At 40.1% G+C, this 21,985-nt stretch overlaps 1 protein-coding gene across 4 annotated transcripts; it reads left to right on the forward strand.

Annotated features, from left to right (window-relative positions):
* Positions 1–294: 294 nt before the first annotated feature.
* Positions 295–21,896, forward strand: mtmr14 (myotubularin related protein 14). Of its 4 annotated transcripts, none has more exons than XM_085455616.1 (20): positions 297–570; positions 673–1,151; positions 1,567–1,715; positions 3,427–3,535; positions 4,204–4,279; positions 5,302–5,362; positions 6,179–6,301; positions 8,316–8,389; positions 8,940–9,010; positions 9,092–9,166; positions 9,737–9,803; positions 11,464–11,549; positions 13,009–13,085; positions 13,693–13,729; positions 13,951–14,021; positions 14,109–14,173; positions 16,472–16,604; positions 17,366–17,539; positions 19,200–19,406; positions 20,907–21,896. In XM_085455616.1, exons 2-20 carry the CDS (start codon positions 1,017–1,019, stop codon positions 21,085–21,087), a joined length of 1,971 nt encoding a protein of 656 aa, XP_085311742.1. In that variant the 5' UTR covers positions 297–570; positions 673–1,016; the 3' UTR covers positions 21,088–21,896. The 4 variants fall into 4 exon arrangements, with proteins under 4 accessions (XP_085311744.1, XP_085311742.1, XP_085311743.1 ...); XM_085455617.1 differs by having other exon boundaries at positions 297–528; XM_085455615.1 differs by having other exon boundaries at positions 297–1,151.
* The last annotated feature ends 89 nt before the right edge of the window (positions 21,897–21,985 follow it).

Consider the following 21,985-nt stretch of genomic DNA (forward strand, 5'->3'; position numbering starts at 1 on the left):
TTTGGGAAGCAAAAAATTAAAATTTTACAAAACAAAAGCAAAAAACAAACAAACAAACCTCAGCTCATTTTTTCTGTATGCATAGACCGAGCTCTATAATTTCTCCAATATAGTTTCTCATATGAAAGTGGTCTGCTAGGATAATTAGAAAGGTAAGTAAAGTTAAGGTTAGTAAAATCATCGGGTTTTTTTACTTTAATTTTTAACTCGGTCTTTATTTCCGCTCAAATACTGTGATCAGATTGTTTACCCAGCCGTAGTAAAGTAGTAGCGAGTCCTTCCAGCTGATCCAATCAGGCACCACCATTTAAAGGGGGTGATGGCTGTCACATGGTTAAACCTGCTTCCTGTTTATCTGCTGTTTTACTTCGGTATCTGTTGCACAGCTTGCGACACCACTCGGTATTGCTGAGGCTGTTATCCACTTCTATTTTGCTACCTTACAGCGACAGGACAGTTTACTGTATACATTTAACAGTTTATGGTCGTGGTTTCTAAGGAGACAGGAAGACATGGCACTGAGGAAACGTGAGTAGGCCGGGAAGGATCCTGGAGATTTCCTGACTCCAGGTGGCGGGGAGTTTTACTTTATTGGTGCTGAGAGACGAACGAAAGTTTACCCTATGTCAGAAAATAAAACGGCTGTTTATTTATGTTGAATGAATTTACCAGGGCTTTGATTTGGTGGAAAAGACGAACGATAGGCTACGTCTGGGGACCTGAGCTAGCCTGTTAGCTAGTCTTGCTAACCTCTGTAGCCTGCAGCGGCAGCAGCTGTGGTTTGAGTGACCGGCTTTACGGGCTGGCTAACAGGCTGTGTTTGGAGAGTGGAACGGTTCGCTGGTGCCCTGAATTCAAGAAGACTCCCCGGCTCCGGCTCCCTCAAGCGGGCAGTCAGGAAAAAGCTGGCTGGGAAGGGATGGCCTGGTCGGTCTCCCCGTCCCAGAGGACAAGGCTCAGCGGTGTTTGAAGGAGGTCGAGTGCGGCTCGAAGCCACCGCAGCGGGTCGAGGCACTATGACGGACATCCACCTCCCCACGGCCGGCAGCTTCCCGGCTCCCGGGCTGTTGGTCAGAAAGAGTGAAGAAATAACGGATTTGATAGACCTGTTTTCCAAGACGCAGTACAGGGCAAAGGAAGTCACTCCGCAGGTACTTCTCTTTTCTCTCTACTTTAGCTTCATGATAAATTACTACTTTTGCTAAGGATGCGCCAAATGGTGTTTGTATTAAATCAATCAATTTAAATGATGAGTTGCACTGAAGACATGCTCAACTCTGCAAAAGAATATCCAAACAGTAGTACGTAACTTGCATGCATGCTTTTTTTAAGTTGTATTGCTCAAGCTAGACTCTGATGATTGTGTGGACAATGTTTAGACATCTGGCTAGCAGTTTGACTGCTCAGTGTCTAATAATGCAATCTATGGGTATGCATTTGGACTGTGTGGCTAGAATCTGCCATACCAAAACAATGGGATCTTATTGTCTCTCCACATGAGCCTTTTGGACTATAGTATTATCTAAAGGAACCATTAAGGACTATTAATATGTTTATCTCCTTCAGGTGGAGGCCATAGAGACACGCTGTCTGCAGCTGTTTGCCAGAGATTACAAGTACAGCATCATCCAGAACACCAACGGAGAAGTGTGTGGACACTACCCCCGACAGATAGTTTTCCTGGAGTATGAATGCCTAGATGTGGAGAAAGACAGGTATATCTCCACTGCTCAGTCATCCCATCCTTTTTCCCCTGATACAAAGTTCAGCCTAGTTACAAATTACCCACTTGTTTGTTTGTGTGCCTCTTCTTCCATGCACACCTTATTATGGTGTGGGGACCAAAGATCATCCTCCGTCTGCAGCCCCTCTGAACACATAAAGGAGGCAGAGGGGTAAAGTGACTGTTGTGTCACATGGAGTCAGTCACATTATAGCAGTGATTCAAAAAGGCCCTCTTTCTCATTGCTGATTCATGTAGCGCAACAAATTTCCAGTAGAGTGCTAGAAATAGATAGCAGCAAAATCCTTCATATGCACAGCAAGATCTTTATATCTTGTCAATTAGTTTTACACAATTGAAACTCATACATTGAAAAAGAAATTTTCTTTCAGTTAAAGTGATTCCAAAGTTCATGTCAGCTGAAAAATTGTGGAACACAAAAACCTGATTGCAGTTAATGCATGCAACCACATGTATAACTGCACCCAGGGGAGTATAGAAGCAACTTATCAGTTGACAATTAGAAATGTTAAGTCATTTAGTAATCTAAAGTAGCAAACATGTATGAGGCCAAAATGCTGGCAGACTTTACATCAGAAACTTTTCTGATTCTTTCTAGGTTAGACTCTTAATCTTTGCACAGTTACCTGTAATGATGAAGCAAAAATAGCTTTTTGGAGTGTTTTGTTTAAGACTTAAATATTCCTTTTGAATGTATTCATGTGCAGCCATGTTTCCAGTTTTTAAGTGTCAGTTAAAAACAAAATGCACTTTCTCACAAATGTTTAAGCTGCACGTTAAATTGAAAAGGGCAATGGACTGTGCATATTAACTACTGAGTACGATGCAAGAAACATGGTTACAAAATGTATTTATGTAAATGGATTTTAGTGGAGACAAAAGTGAGAATCAGGAAAACTGGGAAATTGTGTTTATCACTAAAATGAATGTTTAAGATTATCCAGAGTTGCACAGGGTTTCAAGCATGTCACACAAATGTTGCAATGATCTAAAGTTGGATACAAAGTTAATACCAATATTGCAGCTTGCATCTGTAATAAATGTTTGCATTATGGGGTAAAAGTATGCTGAGTCATCTGTTAAGTATCAGGTATTGACTCTAATCGTTGACTGACCTCTGGCCGCTTTATCACGTTTGATCCCTTTACTTTAGGTAATCCTTAGGTGTTTCTGTGACTGCACTTACATAAGGTTAAGTGTGGGCAAAATATTGGTGGCTTTTTAAAAACAAACTAAATTTGTAGCGGAAGTGTTTAAAGAAGCTCCTTCAGCAGTGCAGTGTTGCTTTCCTGCCACTACTAGCGATTTTTATTAGTTTAAACTTTCAAAATGGACCAGTCCAGTGATTTAGTCAGGTGGCAGGATGTATAGTTAAAACAGTCAGACCAGAGCAATGTATGAAAATGCTGAGGGCTTTCATGTGTCAGTGTGCTAAAGTTTTTCTAAGAAAAGAGTTTTTAAAAAAAGCTGTAACTGTCAATTTCATTTCTGCTGTAGTGGTTGCAGTTATTTTAGTTTTAGAAGCTGGGGGAAGATCGGCAATATGAGCGTAAAAGCTTTTAAGATTTCTTTATTGTAAATTTGCATAAATGAGGCTGGTTTCATTTGGAGCAGAAATTTGTTAACTGCTGGATTGTGTTGTGTAGTTGCTGTGCAGAGCATGTGGTGGTTTGTGTGTACAGGTTTGAGAGCACGGTGCAGATCTCTAAGCTGCAGGACCTAGTGAACCGGAGTAAGATGGCTCGCTGTAGAGGGAGGTTCGTCTGTCCAGTCATCCTCTACAATGGCAAGGTATCTATATTGGTCTTGGTTACATACAACTGTTCTTTTTCCTCCATGTGACAAAATTCTGATGTCAAAGGTGTGACCTCCTCATGCTGTGGTTGCTCCTTAACACTGACTCTTGTGAAGCAGGGGAAAAAAAGGTACTCAAAACAAACCCAACCTGAATAGTTTGAGGTTAAACATGCGGGTAAAATGTGTACAGTGCTAACAAAGAGAGAAAATTAAGCTGAGTTGGAAGCAGAAGCTCGTTTGAATTATGTATCCTTCTCGTGTTGTTGTGAGGAACCAAAGGGAACGCGGGAACGAGTAGAAGATGAATAAGGGCCAGAGCATCTCGGACCCAATTCAGCCTGCATGCATCAAACTTAAGTTTATTAGATCTGTGTGGGTGCAGTGAACCTGTAACACTCTAAAGATTACGTAGTGCCAGCACCAGCTAATGTTACATCTGTGTTAAGGCACGAGGCGCTGAGGTACAATGATTCTAGGGTACTAATGCTAACTGTCCGTGCTATTTTGCGAGGCCATAATTTTGGTCTGACTGACTTTGTGGAGCATTTTCCTCCTTTAAGAAGTAAAGTAGCTGAAAGTTCAAAATTTTCAGTTTTCTGAATGTTTAAATTTGACAATGACTGAAATATAAAATGTTGTATTCTTTGCTTGCCATATTTTAGCATATATGCCGATCATCCACACTGGCAGGCTGGGGGGAGCTGTATGGACGCACAGGCTACAACTACATTTTCTCAGGTAAAAGCACACACACCTGCAAATGGCTTAAAGTTAGTATAAACGTGAAGTTGTGGCTGACTTATTTTCATGATAAGTTTCAGTTTAGATTCTGACCTGTGAGTAGCTGCAGCCCTTTTCTTTCTGAGCCTTTGTTTTGACTGAAAGGTTGCCTCCACTGAAAATCACCAGCTCATCAGGGAGGACTACAGTTGTTTCTGTTTTAGTTCCCTTTTAACATCAGTTGAGGGGAACGTGTGGGGGGTGGAACTGCACCGAATATTAAGATCACTTAGCATTTCTCAGGCTGCAAAGTTCACTGCTGTGGTACAGTAGCTGTACTTCCTGGCATTCTGACAAATGGTGCCATTTCTGCATTGCTGCACACACTGAGACTCTATGAACTAAGTGCAAAGATTACTTCTGCATTACAGAAGCTTTCAGAAAATTCTCCAGAGACTTGGGGTTGACTTTTAGGAAGACACTTGCTGTTAATGGAGTGAAAACTTCTAGGCTCACACATGCAAATTTCTTTGTATTTGACTACACAACTCTTAAGAGTGCATTCACTGTTTACACCCCATTTTAGGACTAGTGGGTGGAGCAGGGTCCTAGTTTCAAGTCTGCATACTGGTTGGGCCTTTCTCTGTGGAAGTGTCTCCCTTTGATGTGGGTTCTGCTTGAGTACTCCAAAGATGTGCGTTAGGTTCAGTGATGATACTACGAGGTGAATGTGAGCTTGAGTGGTTGTCTCTGTTAGCCCTGCTATACTCACAACCTGTCTAGGGTGTACCTCACCTCTCACACATGAGGTGGGGTAGGTTCCAGCCCTCCCATAACTCTTAAATGGATGAGTGGAATAAGATGGCTGAATGATTTCCCACTTCCATTAAGGTGTTAACTTTCCCCTTTTATTGGAACAATGTTTTATCTGATGCTGCACTTATGCAAAGTCTGCAACAATTAATATTTCCAAGCCTGTATGTGGAGAGATTGACCCGACTAATGTTTTCCTGCTATTTTTATAATTTATCTTTGTTTAGGGGGCAGTGATGACACATGGACGGAGTCGGAGGAGTTTCCAGAGGATGACAGGGTAGTCAGGTAATGGTTACCTTACCTGCTGTACACACAGGACATTTTTTTTTAAAAATGTATTTATTTTGTAATTTAAGAATTGTGTTAATCTCATGGAGTCAAAGTCTCATCTGTGATAAACAAATTAATCCATTCTTAACACTGTCTAATAGGACTTTTGTTTTTAAGAGAAAAGTCAGAATTTGGCTCTGAGGGTAGGTTTGATGTTGTCACTGACCTGATCATACAGGGTTTTAAAAAAAACTACAAACAAAAACCCACAGAATTTACAGCCTGGATATTTGGTCTTGAAAGTTAAATCTTATATATTTTTTTTCTTAATCCAATCATTGGTTGACAACTTGAAAAATAATTTAATGCTGTAACACACGTACATTTAGAAACTACACCCAGCAAATGCCCAACATTTATATGCTATGTGCATGTTTTCACAATCTCTATAAATTGGGTTTCTTTAAAGTGCAATAGAAATGACAAGAATTTTAACAAGTGTTAAACGTCAGTCGTACTTTATTTTAATCATTTGGTTTGTTTTTGCTCATTAGATGAGGAGCCAAAATATCTCAAATATTGAGGTCTAACCATCTGCCTGGTCACTGGTTATGCTCATGTCTAGAAACTAATAAATGTACAGCAAGTACACACATCTGTGATGTGCCCCCCCCCGTCCCTGCTATATTTTGGAAAGTGGCTTGTTTTCCTTCTCCAGTGTTTTAGATCATTTAATAACAGTTACTATGTGTCAGATAAATTGTCTATGCTATCATTTTTTTTGAACATGATAGCATGTTCACATTATCTCTTCACTTTTCTCCTCGTCAGGAACGGTGACTCCCATCTCTTCGATAAGGTTCGAGGTTATGACATTAAGCTGCTGCGTTACCTGTCAGTTCGCTACATCTGCGACTTAATGGTGGAGAACAAGAAGGTTAAGTTTGGCCTCAAGTAAGGAACAGACTGTACTGGTTCATTCACACTCTGTGCCATTTAGGTCACAGTTTCCTAGAAGAAGAGGGGTTAGAGGGAGGCTTCTGATGTGGCTACTCAGTTTAGCGTGTGTGTGTCCCCAATTTACTATAAACAGCTATGTCTAGAGCACCGCAATCACTGCTGCATCATTCAGTGTATTATAAGAGACAGAGGTGGGACCAAGTCATTGTTTTGCAAGTCTCAAGTAAGTCTCAAGTCTTTATCCTCAAGTCTCAAGTAATGTCAGGCAAGTCAGAGTCGAGTCTCAAGTCACTGGTGTAAAAGTCCGAGTCAAGTCACAAGTCTGAAACTTTGAATTTCAAGTCCTTTCGAGTCATTAAAAAAACGAAAAAAAGCATGTTGCAGTTATGCTAAATGTAAATATTAGACCATGTAATTTTTAAATCTGTTTTTCTCAACACATGACAAAATAGTGAACTTAGAAAATATACACAAATTGTGAAATTGCACCTCTTTAAAATGCAGCTCAATTAAACCTAGCTCCAAGAATAATTTTCACCGACAGTTCTGAGATAAGCTGCATGTTATTCTTGGATGCGGTTGTAGGACCGGCTTTAAAATCGCATGACAAAAATATCATACACATTAAAAAAAAAAACTGCATCACCAACGTAGCCTGGAAAACATTTGCTAGTTAGATGAAGTCAGCTATCTCATCTTAGCATATTTATATGCATATTTATAATCATACGGTTCTTGGAGTGAGTGCATACACTCATGAAGTTTAGTAACTTCAGGTCACTGCAACAAGCCCAGGTACAGTTTACCGCCGGATGGGTGCAGGACCTTGAAACGCACCGTGTAGAACGAAAGACCATCGTACGTATCATAAGTTTACCAGTCTCACAAATCGTCGTCATAAATACACATTCGTTAACCGTTTATTAATAGGACCTTTGAGCTCAACGATAATTAATTAGTAGTGGAAATAATTTCTGGTAGCATCACAGAAATGTAGCAGTGACAACAATATTGTATGCTGTAATCGTACTGGACAATTAGTGATACAAAAACCTGTTTTACCCTGTGAATAAAAGTATGTTTTTGTCAATGTACCATAATAACAGAAGCGAAACGCAATATTCTGTCAGGACAATTCACTATTTATGCACAATAAATAAAGGAGCATAGCGCAACAATTTCTGTTCAGCGCCAGACTTGCTTGTAACCTATATCACCAATTATGTTAAGAAAAATGACGTATTAACTACAACAGCAGACTGACCTTCGTGTAAATGCTTGGAGCAGACTAACCTGTGAGCTGGAGTGTTCTGGGACGTTATATTTGGTCTTTGAATGGCTGCAATCCAGGCCATCCGTCGCGTCTTTGTTACTTCGGAAACATGGCTCGAACAATTTCTCTTCAACGACGTAATCCGATAACAACCGATCTCTTTACCCGTCGGCTTCCCGTGGCTGTCATGCGACCGGCTATTGCAGTTAATAATACAACAGCTTCTTGACATTTTTGTGTTTCTTTTTATCGCTGTGTGACTGATTTTAATTGAAAGCCTGCGTGCGCTAGTACCTCTTGCCACGAGTTCCCAGAATCCTTTGCGGTTCTACCCGTGAATGACGTCACATTTTCAATCTCCATATAATATGCATGTTAAATTTTATATTTGGGGGTAAAATAGCAAGTCTTTTCAAGTAAACCGGTTCAAGTCCAAGTCAAGTCACAAGTCTTTGAACATTTTTTCAAGTCAAGTCTAAAGTCATAAAATTAATGACTCGAGTCTGACTCGAGTCCAAGTCATGTGACTCGAGTCCACACCTCTGATAAGAGATATAGATATATAGCTACATTAATAAGCTTAATTAATTTTAAACAATATTGTCAGCTTCAGAAAGGGCAGAAGCTGCACTGCTAGTTTATCACATTACAACAGCTTTTAATAAAAGGGTTTATTTCATGTTTCTGGGTGACTGCTTATAATGAATCTCATTTGGTTTCCTTGTGTCCCTGCAGTGTGACGTCATCAGAGAAGGTAGACAAGGCCCAACGCTATGCAGACTTCACTTTGCTTTCTGTGCCTTACCCAGGTAAGGACCCTTTCACCAGAGCTAGGTGTGCTTTATCAGCCAGTAATGGAATATGAGTGGAATTACAGAGGCGGTCCACGAACAGCTGTGACTTGTAGAACAAAGCCCTCGATTGATAATATAGTAATAAATTAAACTACCATTTTGGTGTTTGTGCTTAAAACTTTATTACTACTACTCTTTCATAACATGTACCTGTGCTGTCTACCCAAATTAAAGCTCTGGGATGTTGCACTTTAAGCTAGTAAAATTTGTCAAATCTTAAGCATTTAATTATTCATTTTTCTGCTTTGTATAAAGTGCATATTTGCCATAAAACCTTCTGCCAGGCAGAAAATATTTGGGAACTGGACATTTTATTTATATTTTTGTATACTCTCATTATAGCTTGACTTTGGGTTAATTTACAGAGGAGTTTGTTGGGGGGGCACATATGATTGTTGGGTTTCCTCTGTATTGTTGTAGGGTCTACTTTACAATATAAAGCACCTTGCACAACTGTTGTTGTGATTTGGTGCCGTACAAATTACATTTTACCGTTGTTTTTCAGGTTGTGAGTTTTTCAAGGACTACAAAGACAGAGATTACACAGCAGAGGGTCTGGTGTTTAACTGGAATCAGGTAGAGAATCTGCTCAGACAGATCAGGCACTGGTCAGAAGTCAGCTCTGTGTTGAGCATTCTTCTTTGTATCTTCTGACAGGACTTTGTGGACGCTCCTTTGACAATCCCCAGGTGCTTTACTCACAACTTGAACATTGACTGGACTCAGTACCAGGTTAATTCTCTTGTCTTCCTGCTTTTACTGAGTTCTTTATCTGCCATAACTGTCATGTGCTGATATTACTGGTGTTATAGCTCCATCTGTTGTCCAACTTGCACAGATCTTGGCTCGTTATTCATAACTTGACTGCTTGTACACTAGCGTCATTAAGTTTTTATTTTATTTTTTCCCCATGATGCTTTTGCTGTAATAGGTTGACAAACAAAACATGGACAAACTGGCGCATAGTAATATTATAGTGTCTTATAGTAATGTTTCTCTGTGGGTTGCTGGTGTACTCGTGCTGATAAAAACTGTACAGTCAAATGGTGTCTGACCTCACAGAATGTGGTTTTAGAGTCCACGAATGTAAAGCTAAATGCCAAAATGTGCAGAAAATGATTTTCTTTCTGGGTTTTAATCTATCGATTTGGTTAAATGTGGTTGGAGGAACAGGCCAAGTTTTGACGCACAGTGTGAAGGACCTTTCCAGTTTAAGATGTAATCCAGTAAGATCATTTCCTGAGTGCAAAGTAAGGTTTTTATCAAACAATTAATGTTTGTTTCTCTGTGAAAACTGTCCAGTCATGGGACCTGGTGCAGCAGACCCAGAACTACCTGAAGCTACTTCTCCACATCATCAATAGTGATGGTAGGTGTGTGTTTTCTTGTTGTGGATTGGAGGCAGCTCAATCATAATATAAAGCAACAGTCAAAGTCATTGTAGAAGGAAAGCCTGCCATTATCTAGCTACCTTGGTAACTCCCCTGGCAGTTATTTTATGTTCTGTCAGAATGAGTGGTAATCTGGGATGTAATATAGAATCAACTGTTGAATAAGAAACCAGGTTTAGCATAAGGTTTTGTAGCTAATTCACTTCCTGTTCTGGATAATTCTCTGGTTAATGGTTAACCACCCCCAAACAGCTGAAGACTTTGAGTAGACTGTCACTGTTTCAATGTCCAACTTCTAACAGAATAATCTGAGTAGATATTTAAGGAACTACAATGTCAAAATGCTCAGGTCAGTTTGTGTCAAAACATTGGTTTTAATTCAAGTTTAAGATGTCTTAAAGCGTTCATCATGATAACCACAGTAGCAGAACTGTTCCTTAACCCGTGTGAATTTTCCAAACAAATGTCACAAAAAGCATATTGAGTTTTTTTTTTTTTTTTTTTTTTTTTTTTTTTTTTTTTTTTTCCCGTGCACCAGGCATAACGGAATTGGCTTGTTTGTCCCCAGTATACCTTTTTTGCCACTCATGCTAGGGCTTTCACCTGGGTCAGAATTTTCTCCAGGACCCAAATCAGACTGAATACTTTTTCTTTTCAAATATTTATCTGTTGCTATATTGTCTCACTCACAGCATGGCCATTATGTAATTTCGTCTTCTGTTTTACTGGCAGTTGGCAACCCATTTAATTGGAGCAGGTAGTTGTACTGCCCTCTAGTGGAAGAGAATGTAACCAGATAATCTTCCACGGCACATCTGATCATTTCTCACGGCACAGTGGTTGGGGAAACACTGCCTTAACCTAATTAATGGTCTGTGTAGCCATCTCAAATAGCCAAAAAGTCCTTAAATAAACATTAGTTGGCAGTGCTTTATTTATTGTCTGTGAAGGTTCTCAGTCATCCAGGACATCGTAGTCTGAGGAAACTTGGAAAGAAAAGCGTCTGGACTTCTTGTTGCTTGAAGAGGTTTCACCTTCATCCGAGAAGCTTCTTCAGTTCTAGTTAGAACCATCTTAAAGAAGTCCAGACACTTTTCTTTCCAAGGTCCTTAGTTATTTTTTGTTCATTTATACTACGTCAAATATTGGTACTATTTTTAATTCCATTTATTTAGTATGATTTAGAATACAGTTACATATGGTAAATGGCCTGTATTTGTATAACGCTTTTACTAGTCCCTACTAGGATTATTATGCCAATTACTGTCTATTGTTTTGTCCTTTGTCAGAATGCAGAGCAATAAACAAGTTTCTCTGCATTTCCCTGTACATCTATAAATTTCAAGCTGTGGTTCAGCATCCTTCATGAAGGCAGTTCATCACAGAGCTGTTATACTGGCACTCAGTCTGTGCCATTGCAAAACAGAATATGCATGTTGCTCAGTCTCGGTGCTGTCGTCTTCACTTGAATCATTCAGTATTGTTTCCAGTTCAGTACACCAGTTGAGTTCATCTATCGAGCTCATGTTACACAACACTTCTGTACTCTGTGGTGCATTATGTACTCTACCTATTCATAATACTCGTGCTTTCCAGAAGGTGCTTACAGCATTGACCTCTCGGGTGTTGTCATTTCAGATGATAGCGGCCTCCTGGTGCACTGCATATCAGGATGGGACAGAACTCCTCTGTTCGTGTCTCTCCTCAGGCTCTCTCTCTGGGCAGTAAGTCTTTTCTATTCTTGAGTGGTTTTTAAATCTTTTTATTTCCTTCCGTTTCTCCACATGACACCAAACACCTCAATGGGTCCTTCAGACCTTCATTAGACTCTTGTAATCCCCAGCTTAATCAGTCTGCCACAAATCCACCACTGCTCCTTGTGTCAGTTTTTCTGTGCTGTAATTGACCTCGCTGTATTCACCACAATTTGTTTTATTTTATTTTTAAATTCCAACTTATGCAAAAAAAGTCTTCTGAAGATGTGACCCACATGGCAATCTTCTGAAAAAACTGAAACTGTTGATCTGTGGACAACTAGTCAGCTCTGTCATGGTGTGCTGATACTGTGTAGGGCACAGGCAAAATTAAGGCCATGGTGACTTTCTGAATCTTGTTCAGAGAGCAGTTCTGCTTCCTTCTCTAGACTCATGACTTTGACATGTTTTACGTTGGCCAATGTGACACAGCACCTCTGTAAAGGGCAGAAATGCCAACTTTATTTTTTTTATTTTTTAAACTATCTGTTCTGTTTCGGAGATGTGGACAAAATTGGTGAAGCCAGTGTAACCAGTACCTGCAGGAACTGCAAAGTTGATTCAAGCACTTTTAGGCTTAGCTCACCAAAGCTACAGTTGGTGGTCCACAAGGCTGTAGTTGAAATGAATCCATGGCATGAGGAACATTGTGGAAAAGCAGCAGATTATTACCTTTTTATATAGTTACAAATGGTCAATATAATTTAAATTTTTTTTTTTTTTTTTTTTTAAACCGTGGATAGTTTCACTTAACTCATTCACTGCCAGCCATTTTCAAATCAGGTAACTCCCCACTGCCAGGGTTTTTGAGCATTTTTACTCATTTTTTGAAGAGCCACAGAAAACTGTGTGTTATGATCATATAAACGCTGAACCTACCAAAATGAAGAACAGACTCTCTTCTTTCATCCAAAAAAAAAAGCTTGTTTCTACCATTTTCCATTCTTTAGTAATCAGCTGTAGAAGAGAGGTGGGTTCCACCAAAAATGCCTGTTTTGACCAAAAAAAGGGAGAAAACGAGCTTTTTGTGAGAAATAAATTTCAAGCAGAAAAGTGCCTTTGACACTAATATTTCTTGCTTTGTGACACCTCTAACATATAAAATAGTTTTTCACTTCTATAAAACAGAAATAACACTGAGAAAGGTTGTTTTATCAAAACAATTTATTTACAAATATATGAAAAAATAAAATGTATTCTAGCCCCTCCCATTGAAAAACGTAATTGACGTCTATAGACGTCAATGGCAGTGAATGAGTTAAGTGCATGCATTTAAACCAGACTGCTGTCATGCTCCTATGTGCTTTTCCTGAGAGGTCTATTCAGAAGTAACGTGAGCACTTTACTTCTACTAGACATGTACACAGTACCTGCTGAAGCCTAAACCTACTAGACTGCTGTTCGACTCAGTTATTCCCATCTTTCACAGGATGGTGCAGTGCATGCCAGCCTGGAGCCCACAGAGATTCTGTATCTGACTATCGCTTACGACTGGTTCCTCTTTGGGTAAGAATGTTACATCTGTTATTTCAGGACTTCACAGCAACTTGTTAAGATAAGTTGATTTGGCCAGCAGAAATATGTCGGAGGTGATTTGGACACTTCGTAGTGCCACCTGACTTGAGAGACCCTTGGTTGTCTACAGTACATATTTGAGTTGTGACTGATTAATGGGAAGGTAAACTTGCGACGTGCAGCATTTAAGATAATTTTAAGCCTTTTTTGATCCCCTCACTGAACAGCTTAAACTCAGTCACTCATTTTCAGATCTTTAAGCTAAAATGTTTAGCTTTCAGGTTCAGTTTGTTTAAAAGTATTCAACTAAATCTGGTGCTATGAGTTTATCCCAAACACACTTGGATCAGTTGAATATATGGTGCATTGTAGTTTAATTATCAAAGTCCTTTAAAGCTGCCGTCAGGTGCAGATGTTGATGTGCTTCATCAACGTCTCCGATCCATTTCAGCTCTGCTGGTATTCTGTATTTATCCTCTTTAACTATGACAAAGAACTGGTCAGTTTAGAACTATTATATAATTTTATATTATAGTATTATTATGCTGAGGTTTGACAATGGAAGCTTTTCAGTCATTCCTTTTTTTTCCCCATTCAGTCACATGCTGCCAGATCGACTCTCCAAAGGGGAAGAGGTACTTGTATTTAAAATGAAGTTGTAGCTCATTCTAAAGCAAGTAAAAATGACACTTGACATAATCATTTAGCTTAATGTGGAATAACACCTAAATGCGTTGAGTGAATTTTGGTTTGTGAAAGGCTACATGCAGTTTGTGTACCCCTTGCTATTACCAGTTTCTATTTTTGTCTTAATGGTTTCTGTTTGTTTCATCAGACATTCTTCTTTCCTCCTCAGATTTTCTTTTTTTGCTTCAATTTTTTGAAGCACATTGTTTCAGAGAAGTTCTCTACAGTTAAAAAGCAGAGGTGTGTTTACCACATTACCTAGTCAAATTCCAGCTGTGTGGATTCACTATCAGGTGTTCACTAGTCTTTTAATGTCTGACCTTTAAGTTTTAGAAGAAAGAACTCTCACTTCAAAGATGGTGATTTCACTGTGGAGGAGCTCTGCCAGTTGAGTGAGTCACTTTTGCATGCTTTCATCTGTAGAAGTTTTGACTGATATTTCATGGATCTAGCTAATTAATTACAGATATTTTGGGAGCCTATATTATTATAATACCCAAATGCACCACTAAATGACACAGGAAATCATTCCTGCCTGTACAACTCCTCCATCTAATGCACAGTACACACTGCAATAGTTACTGTAGAGAACGTGCAAAAGGGTGTAAATGACAAAGTTTTACAGTTTAGAGTAAAATGTCAATCATATATATATATATTTTACCTCTGTAGTATTCTGGATATTTAATAATTGAGCTATTTGTGTATATTAGAGCCATTTCTTATGTTTTTTTTAAACTTTGTAATATATTGTATTATTTAATTAGTTCAGTCTGTTACTTTTGTCTTGGAGCAACTGTAACCACATAATTTCCTTGGGGATTATTAAGGTATTCTGATATGTAGTATCAAAAGTTCAGACATACCTAATCTGTTATTTAATCTAGTGAAATGTAAAGTGTTTAGCTTTGTTCTGGAATAGTAAGGAGAGTGATTGTGGAGGCCAGATCGCTTTAAGCAGAAATCCAATTGAAATGGTTTGGGATGAATTGGGCAAAGAGGACATTTTAATCATATGGTTTACTGGTAAAGCAACAGGCCTTTCAGCCCAATTCTATTTTTCTTCTGCATAATCCATCATATAAAATTGAATCAAATGGAAAGTCTCTTTTTAAAACTTAGTACTTAGAAATTAGTTTTAATCATTTAACTTTATGCCCATTAAATCATCTCCTGGACAGACAAGTGCAATCCAGTTCAAGTACCAATATTAAACAAAAAACGATTAAATTATGCAATCTTTGCAACATCTGTTGCACATAAACAACATTAAGGTGCAAACAATTCACCTAAAAAAACAAAAACATTAAAACCCCTCAATATTCAGGAAAATCAGGAAGTGCTTTAAACTGCAGAAAATGTGTTTGACAAACTCGACACAATGTAACTTAAAACATCCTGCAAAACTGTGCTGGCTCTCACTTTAGTGGGAGAAATTTGCATGGACATTTGCAGCTAGCATTTTAAATTTTGGGTGAAATGGGGTCAATGCAATTCTTAAGCATGGATGCAAATGTTCGTTAGTCGTGAGCGAATTTTGTCCATTCATCTTTAAATGCCCAATTTTCATCATCCACTTTACATATTTATGACAAAGCCATCTTCTTTTACTCATCTGTGCAGCACCAAGTCATAATTATACTGTCAACATTCCTGAGCTCCCAAGCTAGGAATTTAGCAACCCGCACTGAAGGGTCTGCATGGGTTTCCTTTGTGTTGGTGGTGCAATATCACCACCAGCTGGTTGGAGTGTGGACCTGAATGTCACTGCCCCACATAGTTGCCCCACGCGCCTGTTCAAAAGTCAGCCACGGTAGCCGGCAGGAATAAAACATGGCAAATGAGAAAATGCTTTGCGGTCTGGAGGAAAAAAAACCCTCTTGGGGTTCAGATTTGGGCTGGAGTCAGGATGTTGGGGACCCCTGATCTATACGTCACAGCACGTCTCACTATGGTCTTTAAATGACTTTGTGCTTTGTCACATGGCTGCTGAAAACAACCATCAGAAGTTGGGTGCGCTGTTCAGCAACTATACATAGGCAGGCTTTGGCTTGTATATCTATATAGACATCATAAATGTGGCATCAAATGCCAATCATTTGGCACTAATGGTGTTATTCAAGAATTCTCAAACTCTTGAAAGAAAGGTATTGAGCATTAAGCAGTCTCTGGTGCTATGCTAAAGACTGCAGTGGGAGCTCATCCTACTTGCCTCTGGTCTGATGCAAGGAGACTTTAAGTGCCTAAAGCAAAACAATGAGACCGTGATTTTAAAATGGTACTTTAATCTTTTATTAACTTTTATCTTTTATTTATGCAAGCCTAAAATCCAAAACTTGCTCGAAGAAACTCTTAACCTCTTAATGTGGTAGTCACATCAGGGTGCTTTTTCATGTCAGACTCGGTCAGTTTCATAGGTGCAAATGGTGCTTTGTTCAGGCCTCTGCTGTAGTGTTTGAGGAAGACACTGTCTGAGCAGCAGACGTGTGACTGCAGAATCTTGGGGGAATTGCTCCAGCCTTCCCCTGTAAATGTCTTTGTTTTATACATCTAAATACTATATTTAGCTGGGGTGGGGCGGACAATACGGGAGCTTTGGGAACATTGAAGGAGGGGGGTAAACCTTTATTGGTTGGTGCTACTCAGGCTCTCCTGTGTGACATGTTGGATGAAATGCTGTTTGCTTTCAGAGTCCAGGGACCGTGGCAGTGTGACTAGTTTGAGCAGTGACTTTTCCCTCATCACTGAAGAGATTGCTAGTGGATCAAGCTTGACCAATGACACTGTGGACCTGTCCTCCAGTCAGCCCCAAGCCTCCAACTGGTCAGCACCACACATGCTCACACAATTCAAGGATTAATTTCTCAAAGTGTCTTTAGGTTGATCTTTTCTTCCAGTTATTGCAAGCTTCCTAGAATATTTATACTGTTGTATAATACATACGGTCCAGTAAAAACAATACTGTAGAAAATGCAAATCTACTCTCCTTCAGTGGATAACAAAAGGTCTGCAAAACGCATGTAAAAGCTTTTCATATCCACACAATTACAATTTTTGATTCTGTCTGCTTGAGACCCTCCTCAGCTATGCAGGGCAAGTTGAATGGAGTCACTCAGGAATCTGACTGGTTATGTAGAGGTGCATGAGTATTATGTAAATGCTCACCTCCCAGTCATTGTTTCATAGGGTGTTTTGCATTAGTCTCCAGGTACTTACTCTATTAAACATTTTGCAGTCATCGTATGCAAGCTAGAGTAATTTGGATGGTTGTGTTGTGACCCTATGCTGGACTAGTCTGGGTTTTTTTTTTTTTTTTTTTTTTTTTTTTTTTTTTTTTTTTTCCCCCCCCCACCAAGGCCTTAAAGTGTCTGAAGTTGATGTGTCATCTCAAACAAGTTCTTTGCATTTTAAGGAAATGCTCACAGCTCCAACACTCTGCTAGTTTAGAACTAACACGCACGTGTTCCAAGCCAAAGATGCCTTGTCTAAGGAATACCACATACAACATCTAACTTATGCAGTGGTGGTGTCGTTGGCCTCGGATAACAAGCTGTTGCTAATGGTGATTTACTCTCTGCCCTCAGGAGAAAAGGCAACACTTCCTCTTCTCCAATGGTGGTTTGGAATAAACAGAACCCTTTGGACGACCGCCTCTCCCACACAGCAAATGACGCCAGGTCTTCTAGCTCCTCATCCAATCAGTCGGAGCATGGCGACACTCGTACTGGCAGCAGCCCATTGGCTGTTCCAGGGAGAAGGTGAGGGAGTCAATGTAGCTTAAGCCGCCAGTTCAAGTTTGCTCGACTGCGTACTTTTACACACTTAACACTTTGGACAATCACCAGATGCACCTTCTCAGCTCTGCTTTTACTTACGAGCAGTGAAATACAGTTGCTACGACAGTGCAACCACTGCTATACTGTTGTCATCTGAACCTGTTAAAATGTTCAGGGCCTGGTTTGGAGTGTTCCACTTCCTCTATCTAGAAGTCTGATCAGCTTCTTTGTCGGCTTTGAATTCTTCTTTCATTTCTGTTTCTATCACTTCCCTTATTTTGAGTTCAACTGCACCGTTTGACGTATTCGGAAATTTTCCAAATCAGATAGCTTGAAGTTCTCAGTCACTTAAATGCTGTTATTAGGCAAGTGTATGTGGAGGATTTTGTTGCATAGTACCTGCTCATTTCCTTTATTACAAAACTGCAACTGCAGAGAGAAACTTTTTTTCTTCAGTAAAAGAAGTCTAAACTTGCTGCTTTTTAAACACTCTCAGAAACCCTGTGACAGGTACAGGAAAAGGCACAAACCCTCTGAACACTTTCCATCCTAAGGAAGACAAGATGGTCTACATAACATGCTCTTTGCAGTTGTAGGCCAAAAAAGGTTTAGTGCATAACAGACCTGCTTTGTGACTGGATTTTGACAAATTGGATTCCACTCTGTCATCAACACACATGACTTTTTAAGCTTTAAGTGATTGTATTGTATAACTGATTTTTGCAAAGCTCCGACAGTATGCAGCTGCATCCAAAAGCAACAAATGCTGTGTGCTAAACAGTTTCAGCTTATTCAAATTTGCAACATCTTATTAATTTGTATCACTTTTATCTAGCAAGAGTACTTGAATAAAATGGATACATTTATGAGACTGTGTTCATGGATTGTCCTTAACAAAAAGATTTAAAGTATATGGTAAGAAATGCAGACATTGGTACCAGTGTTGAGACTCGGGCAGTATTTGGCTTCTCCAAAACGGGACAAAGTGGAGAATGGAGTGGTGTCTCCTTAGAAATCAAAATCAGTGTAGTCCCATTTGAAGGCTTTAAGATTTCATATCATTCAGCAGTTACAACACGATATTCTAATGTCATACATCTGGCACAACACTATGGTTTTGAGAAAAAGGTGCTATTGCAAAAATTCCAATGTAAGGTAGACCATACAATGATACATGCAGAAAGAAACCCAACAATCATGACTCCCTATGAGCAAGCACTTTGGCAAAAAACTCCTTTTTAACAGGAAGAAACCTCCAGCGCAGCCAGGTTTAGGGAGAGGTGGCCATCTGCCACAACCGGTTGGGTTGGGGTGAGGGAAGGAAGACGAGACAAAGACATGCTTTGGAAGAGAGCCAGAGATTAATAACAAGTACGATTCAATGCAGAGAGGTCTATTAACAGCTGACTGTGGACCCAAAGCCTAAAACATCTTGGATGCATTATAGGAACAAATATAATGGTTTTGTTTTTTTTTTAACACCACTTGTTATCAGGATACAACTCGTTTGCTGATACAGACTTGAAACTGAGTCGGGGTATCATAAATGGAGATTGCTCCACCACAAATTTCAGTCATGCTACTGATCAAGATGAGCTCTGGGGGCTTTCTTTTACTTTTGTCCCTCTTATCTGTCTCTCAGGTTAGCAGCGGACTGTGCTCGGTCAAGTTCCTCCCTCTCTACAGATTATGGTAGTTGGCAGATAGTTTCCGGTTGTGGCAGCATCCATGACCATACCCATTTCCCTCCACCTTTGGCCTCGGCCTCATCCTCCAACTCATCTACTGCTATCGCTGCCTACGACTCCCCCCTGCCATTCAGCTTTCAGGATGAAGCCAGTGGACGAATGTAAGTACCTCTCCACTGGTAGACAGGTTTCAGTCCCGTAAGAGATTTGTAGATGGCATGGTTTCATAGTCTTAAACAAGAGGTTCACTTCCCAGTGGGACAAGGATGCAGAAAAGCAGACTGTCACCCTTTTCTCAGTTAGTAACAAACAGCTTAGACTTCTTAAATTAAACCACGGCTAGCTTTATGCTCGGGTATCTCCTCCTTCATTCCAACACTGGATCTGTTTGCCATTACAGGGTCCACAGTTTATTGTGAAATTTTCAGTTGTGATACCATTTTTATTTTGTGCCAGTTTAGGATCTCTTTAGCAAATCAGTAACCATAGTTTGTGCTGGGCTGTATGACGGAGTAGTAAGAGTTTGCTGGTTTCAGTTACTTTAGCATTGGTTGTGCAAACCTACATACAAAGTGATCTTTGTCATTAGTCTGTATTTCTTTTCAGTGTATCTGTCCCTACTGTTCTTGACTATAACAGTGTTTCCTGGCTGTTAACACACTCCTGTGCTACCAGCATGGTAAATTGTCTGTGTCACAAATGTTGTGTTTTTGAGGTGACCGTGCTAACCACTGTCACTTAACAAAGTTCCTGGTTTGGACCCCAGGGTGGGGCCTCTTATGGCCTGTGGGGTGTCCTCCCAGGGCCTGTGGGGTGTCCTCCCAGGGCCTGTGGGGTGTCCTCCCAGGGCCTGTGGGGTGTCCTCCCAGGGCCTGTGGGGTGTCCTCCCAGGGCCTGTGGGGTGTCCTCCCAGGGCCTGTGGGGTGTCCTCCCAGGGCCTGTGGGGTGTCGTTTTATCACCGATTCGGACTTGTTCATGGCTGTTAGGTTAATTGTATGAATATATGAGTAAATGTACCACATTTGATCACATGATCAGTGATGGTAGAGAAATGCATAAATGTCAGTCGATATGAAGTTGACATAATTAGAACCATGAGGAGGGTGGACGTCTCATAGAGGTCCCATTACTGGGGAATACCAGCTCTTTTGACCAATAACAGGGTTCAGAGAAGGGCCTAATGACTGTCTAGTGCTGGCAGCTGTAGCAGTGCATAAAGTTGATAAGGTGGGGTAGTGTTTGCCATGGAAGATCAATGTAATAAAAGGGCTCAATGAGTTAGGCACATTAGTGTTATAACTAATGTTTGACCATATTTCAAACTGCAATCACATTATCTTGCCATTTGTGCTGACATAATTGACATGAATAGTGCTACTTCTAATACGGCACTATCATAAAGTTTGTTTGTGCTTTTATCCTGTCAAACAAGCTTTGATTTGTCAGGAAATTGTTTTTTAAAAGTTTTTGGAACCAGGGCACTGAAATGTTCAGTAGAGGTGGCTTACTGCCCAGTAGACAATGAGAATTGGGGAGATGCATTTCCACTGGGTCCTCCCTTTGACTCATCTGCCTTCTCTCTGGTCTCAGCAGGAGATGCATTTTCTCAGACCTTTACCTCCATCTTATCCCCCCTGCTTATTTCCTCTGTCCTCTCCAGGTGTTCCTTCCCCTCTGAGCGTCAGGCCCGTCTGGAGGCAGTACGTGAAGCCTTCTTGGCAGCCTACAGCTCCACTGTCGGCCTCAAATCCTCAGCTCCCAGCCCCTCTGGTGCCATCTCCGGCCTGCTGGAGCAGTTTGCCCGTGGGGTGGGCCTCCGCGGCAGTAACGCCATCGTCTGAGCCTCTTGATGGGACCCTGGACCCTCCTGCTTACATCAGTTGATTCAGCATGTCTGTGCCAAACAATCCCCTCTTCAATTTTAGGGGTGAAGCATTATTTTTTTTAATATTTTAATATATTTTTTATTTTTTAACATGCCCTCCATTTTATTTTATTTTTCCCCTGTGGACTTTAAATGTCTGAGGTTTTTGTCACATTCAGGAAGGGAAATGGTTTCAAAAAGGGATGGTGATAGATTTAGAGGTCTCCTGTTATTACAGTGTAAAGAATTCTGCCTTGGCCTGTTTATAGATTTGTAACTCCATGTCCAGTAAACAATATCACTTGATTTCTTTTGCTTATGCTGCTATTCTTCACTGATCCAAACAGTTCTGTAGTTCTACTGGGCAGTGGAAATGAGACAAAGAGCTTGATGGGTCCCCCCCCTCAAATTGTCTCCTAAAAACAGAAAAGATTCGATGCTGTTCAGATTTTGAATCTGGCTCAGTACTTTATCTGATCTGTTTTACTGCATAGAGCTTCATATTTGTGGGGGTCTAAAGTTAAAGGGCTTTTGGTGTTGACGTTCCCATATAGGAAACATTTAGAATAGTTGACTCCTGCGCTTTTTGATTTGTTTTTTGTTCCCCCAATGACCCATGAAAGCTTTAGCTGAAAGACCTTGTATAGTCTGACCGTTGTCAACTTGGTTTAAAGAGGACTCTATTATGCTGCTTTCTTATTTTACGAACTACTCAATGCCAGATATTTGGTGCCTTGAAGTGGAACAAAATAATATTGGACAATAAAAACTTGGTAAAAACTGAAATTTTTCTCCAACAATGCAGTTTGGCTTTAGTTGGCACCATTAACTGAACAAGCCAAATGCTGTCTATTTGGTTATTACTCTGTTTGAAC

This window comes from Copadichromis virginalis, linkage group LG5 (assembly GCF_057382275.1).
Source record: "Copadichromis virginalis isolate Kocher_CV1m ecotype Utaka linkage group LG5, C_Virginalis_male_GT1.1, whole genome shotgun sequence".
NCBI classification, from domain to species: domain Eukaryota; kingdom Metazoa; phylum Chordata; class Actinopteri; order Cichliformes; family Cichlidae; genus Copadichromis; species Copadichromis virginalis.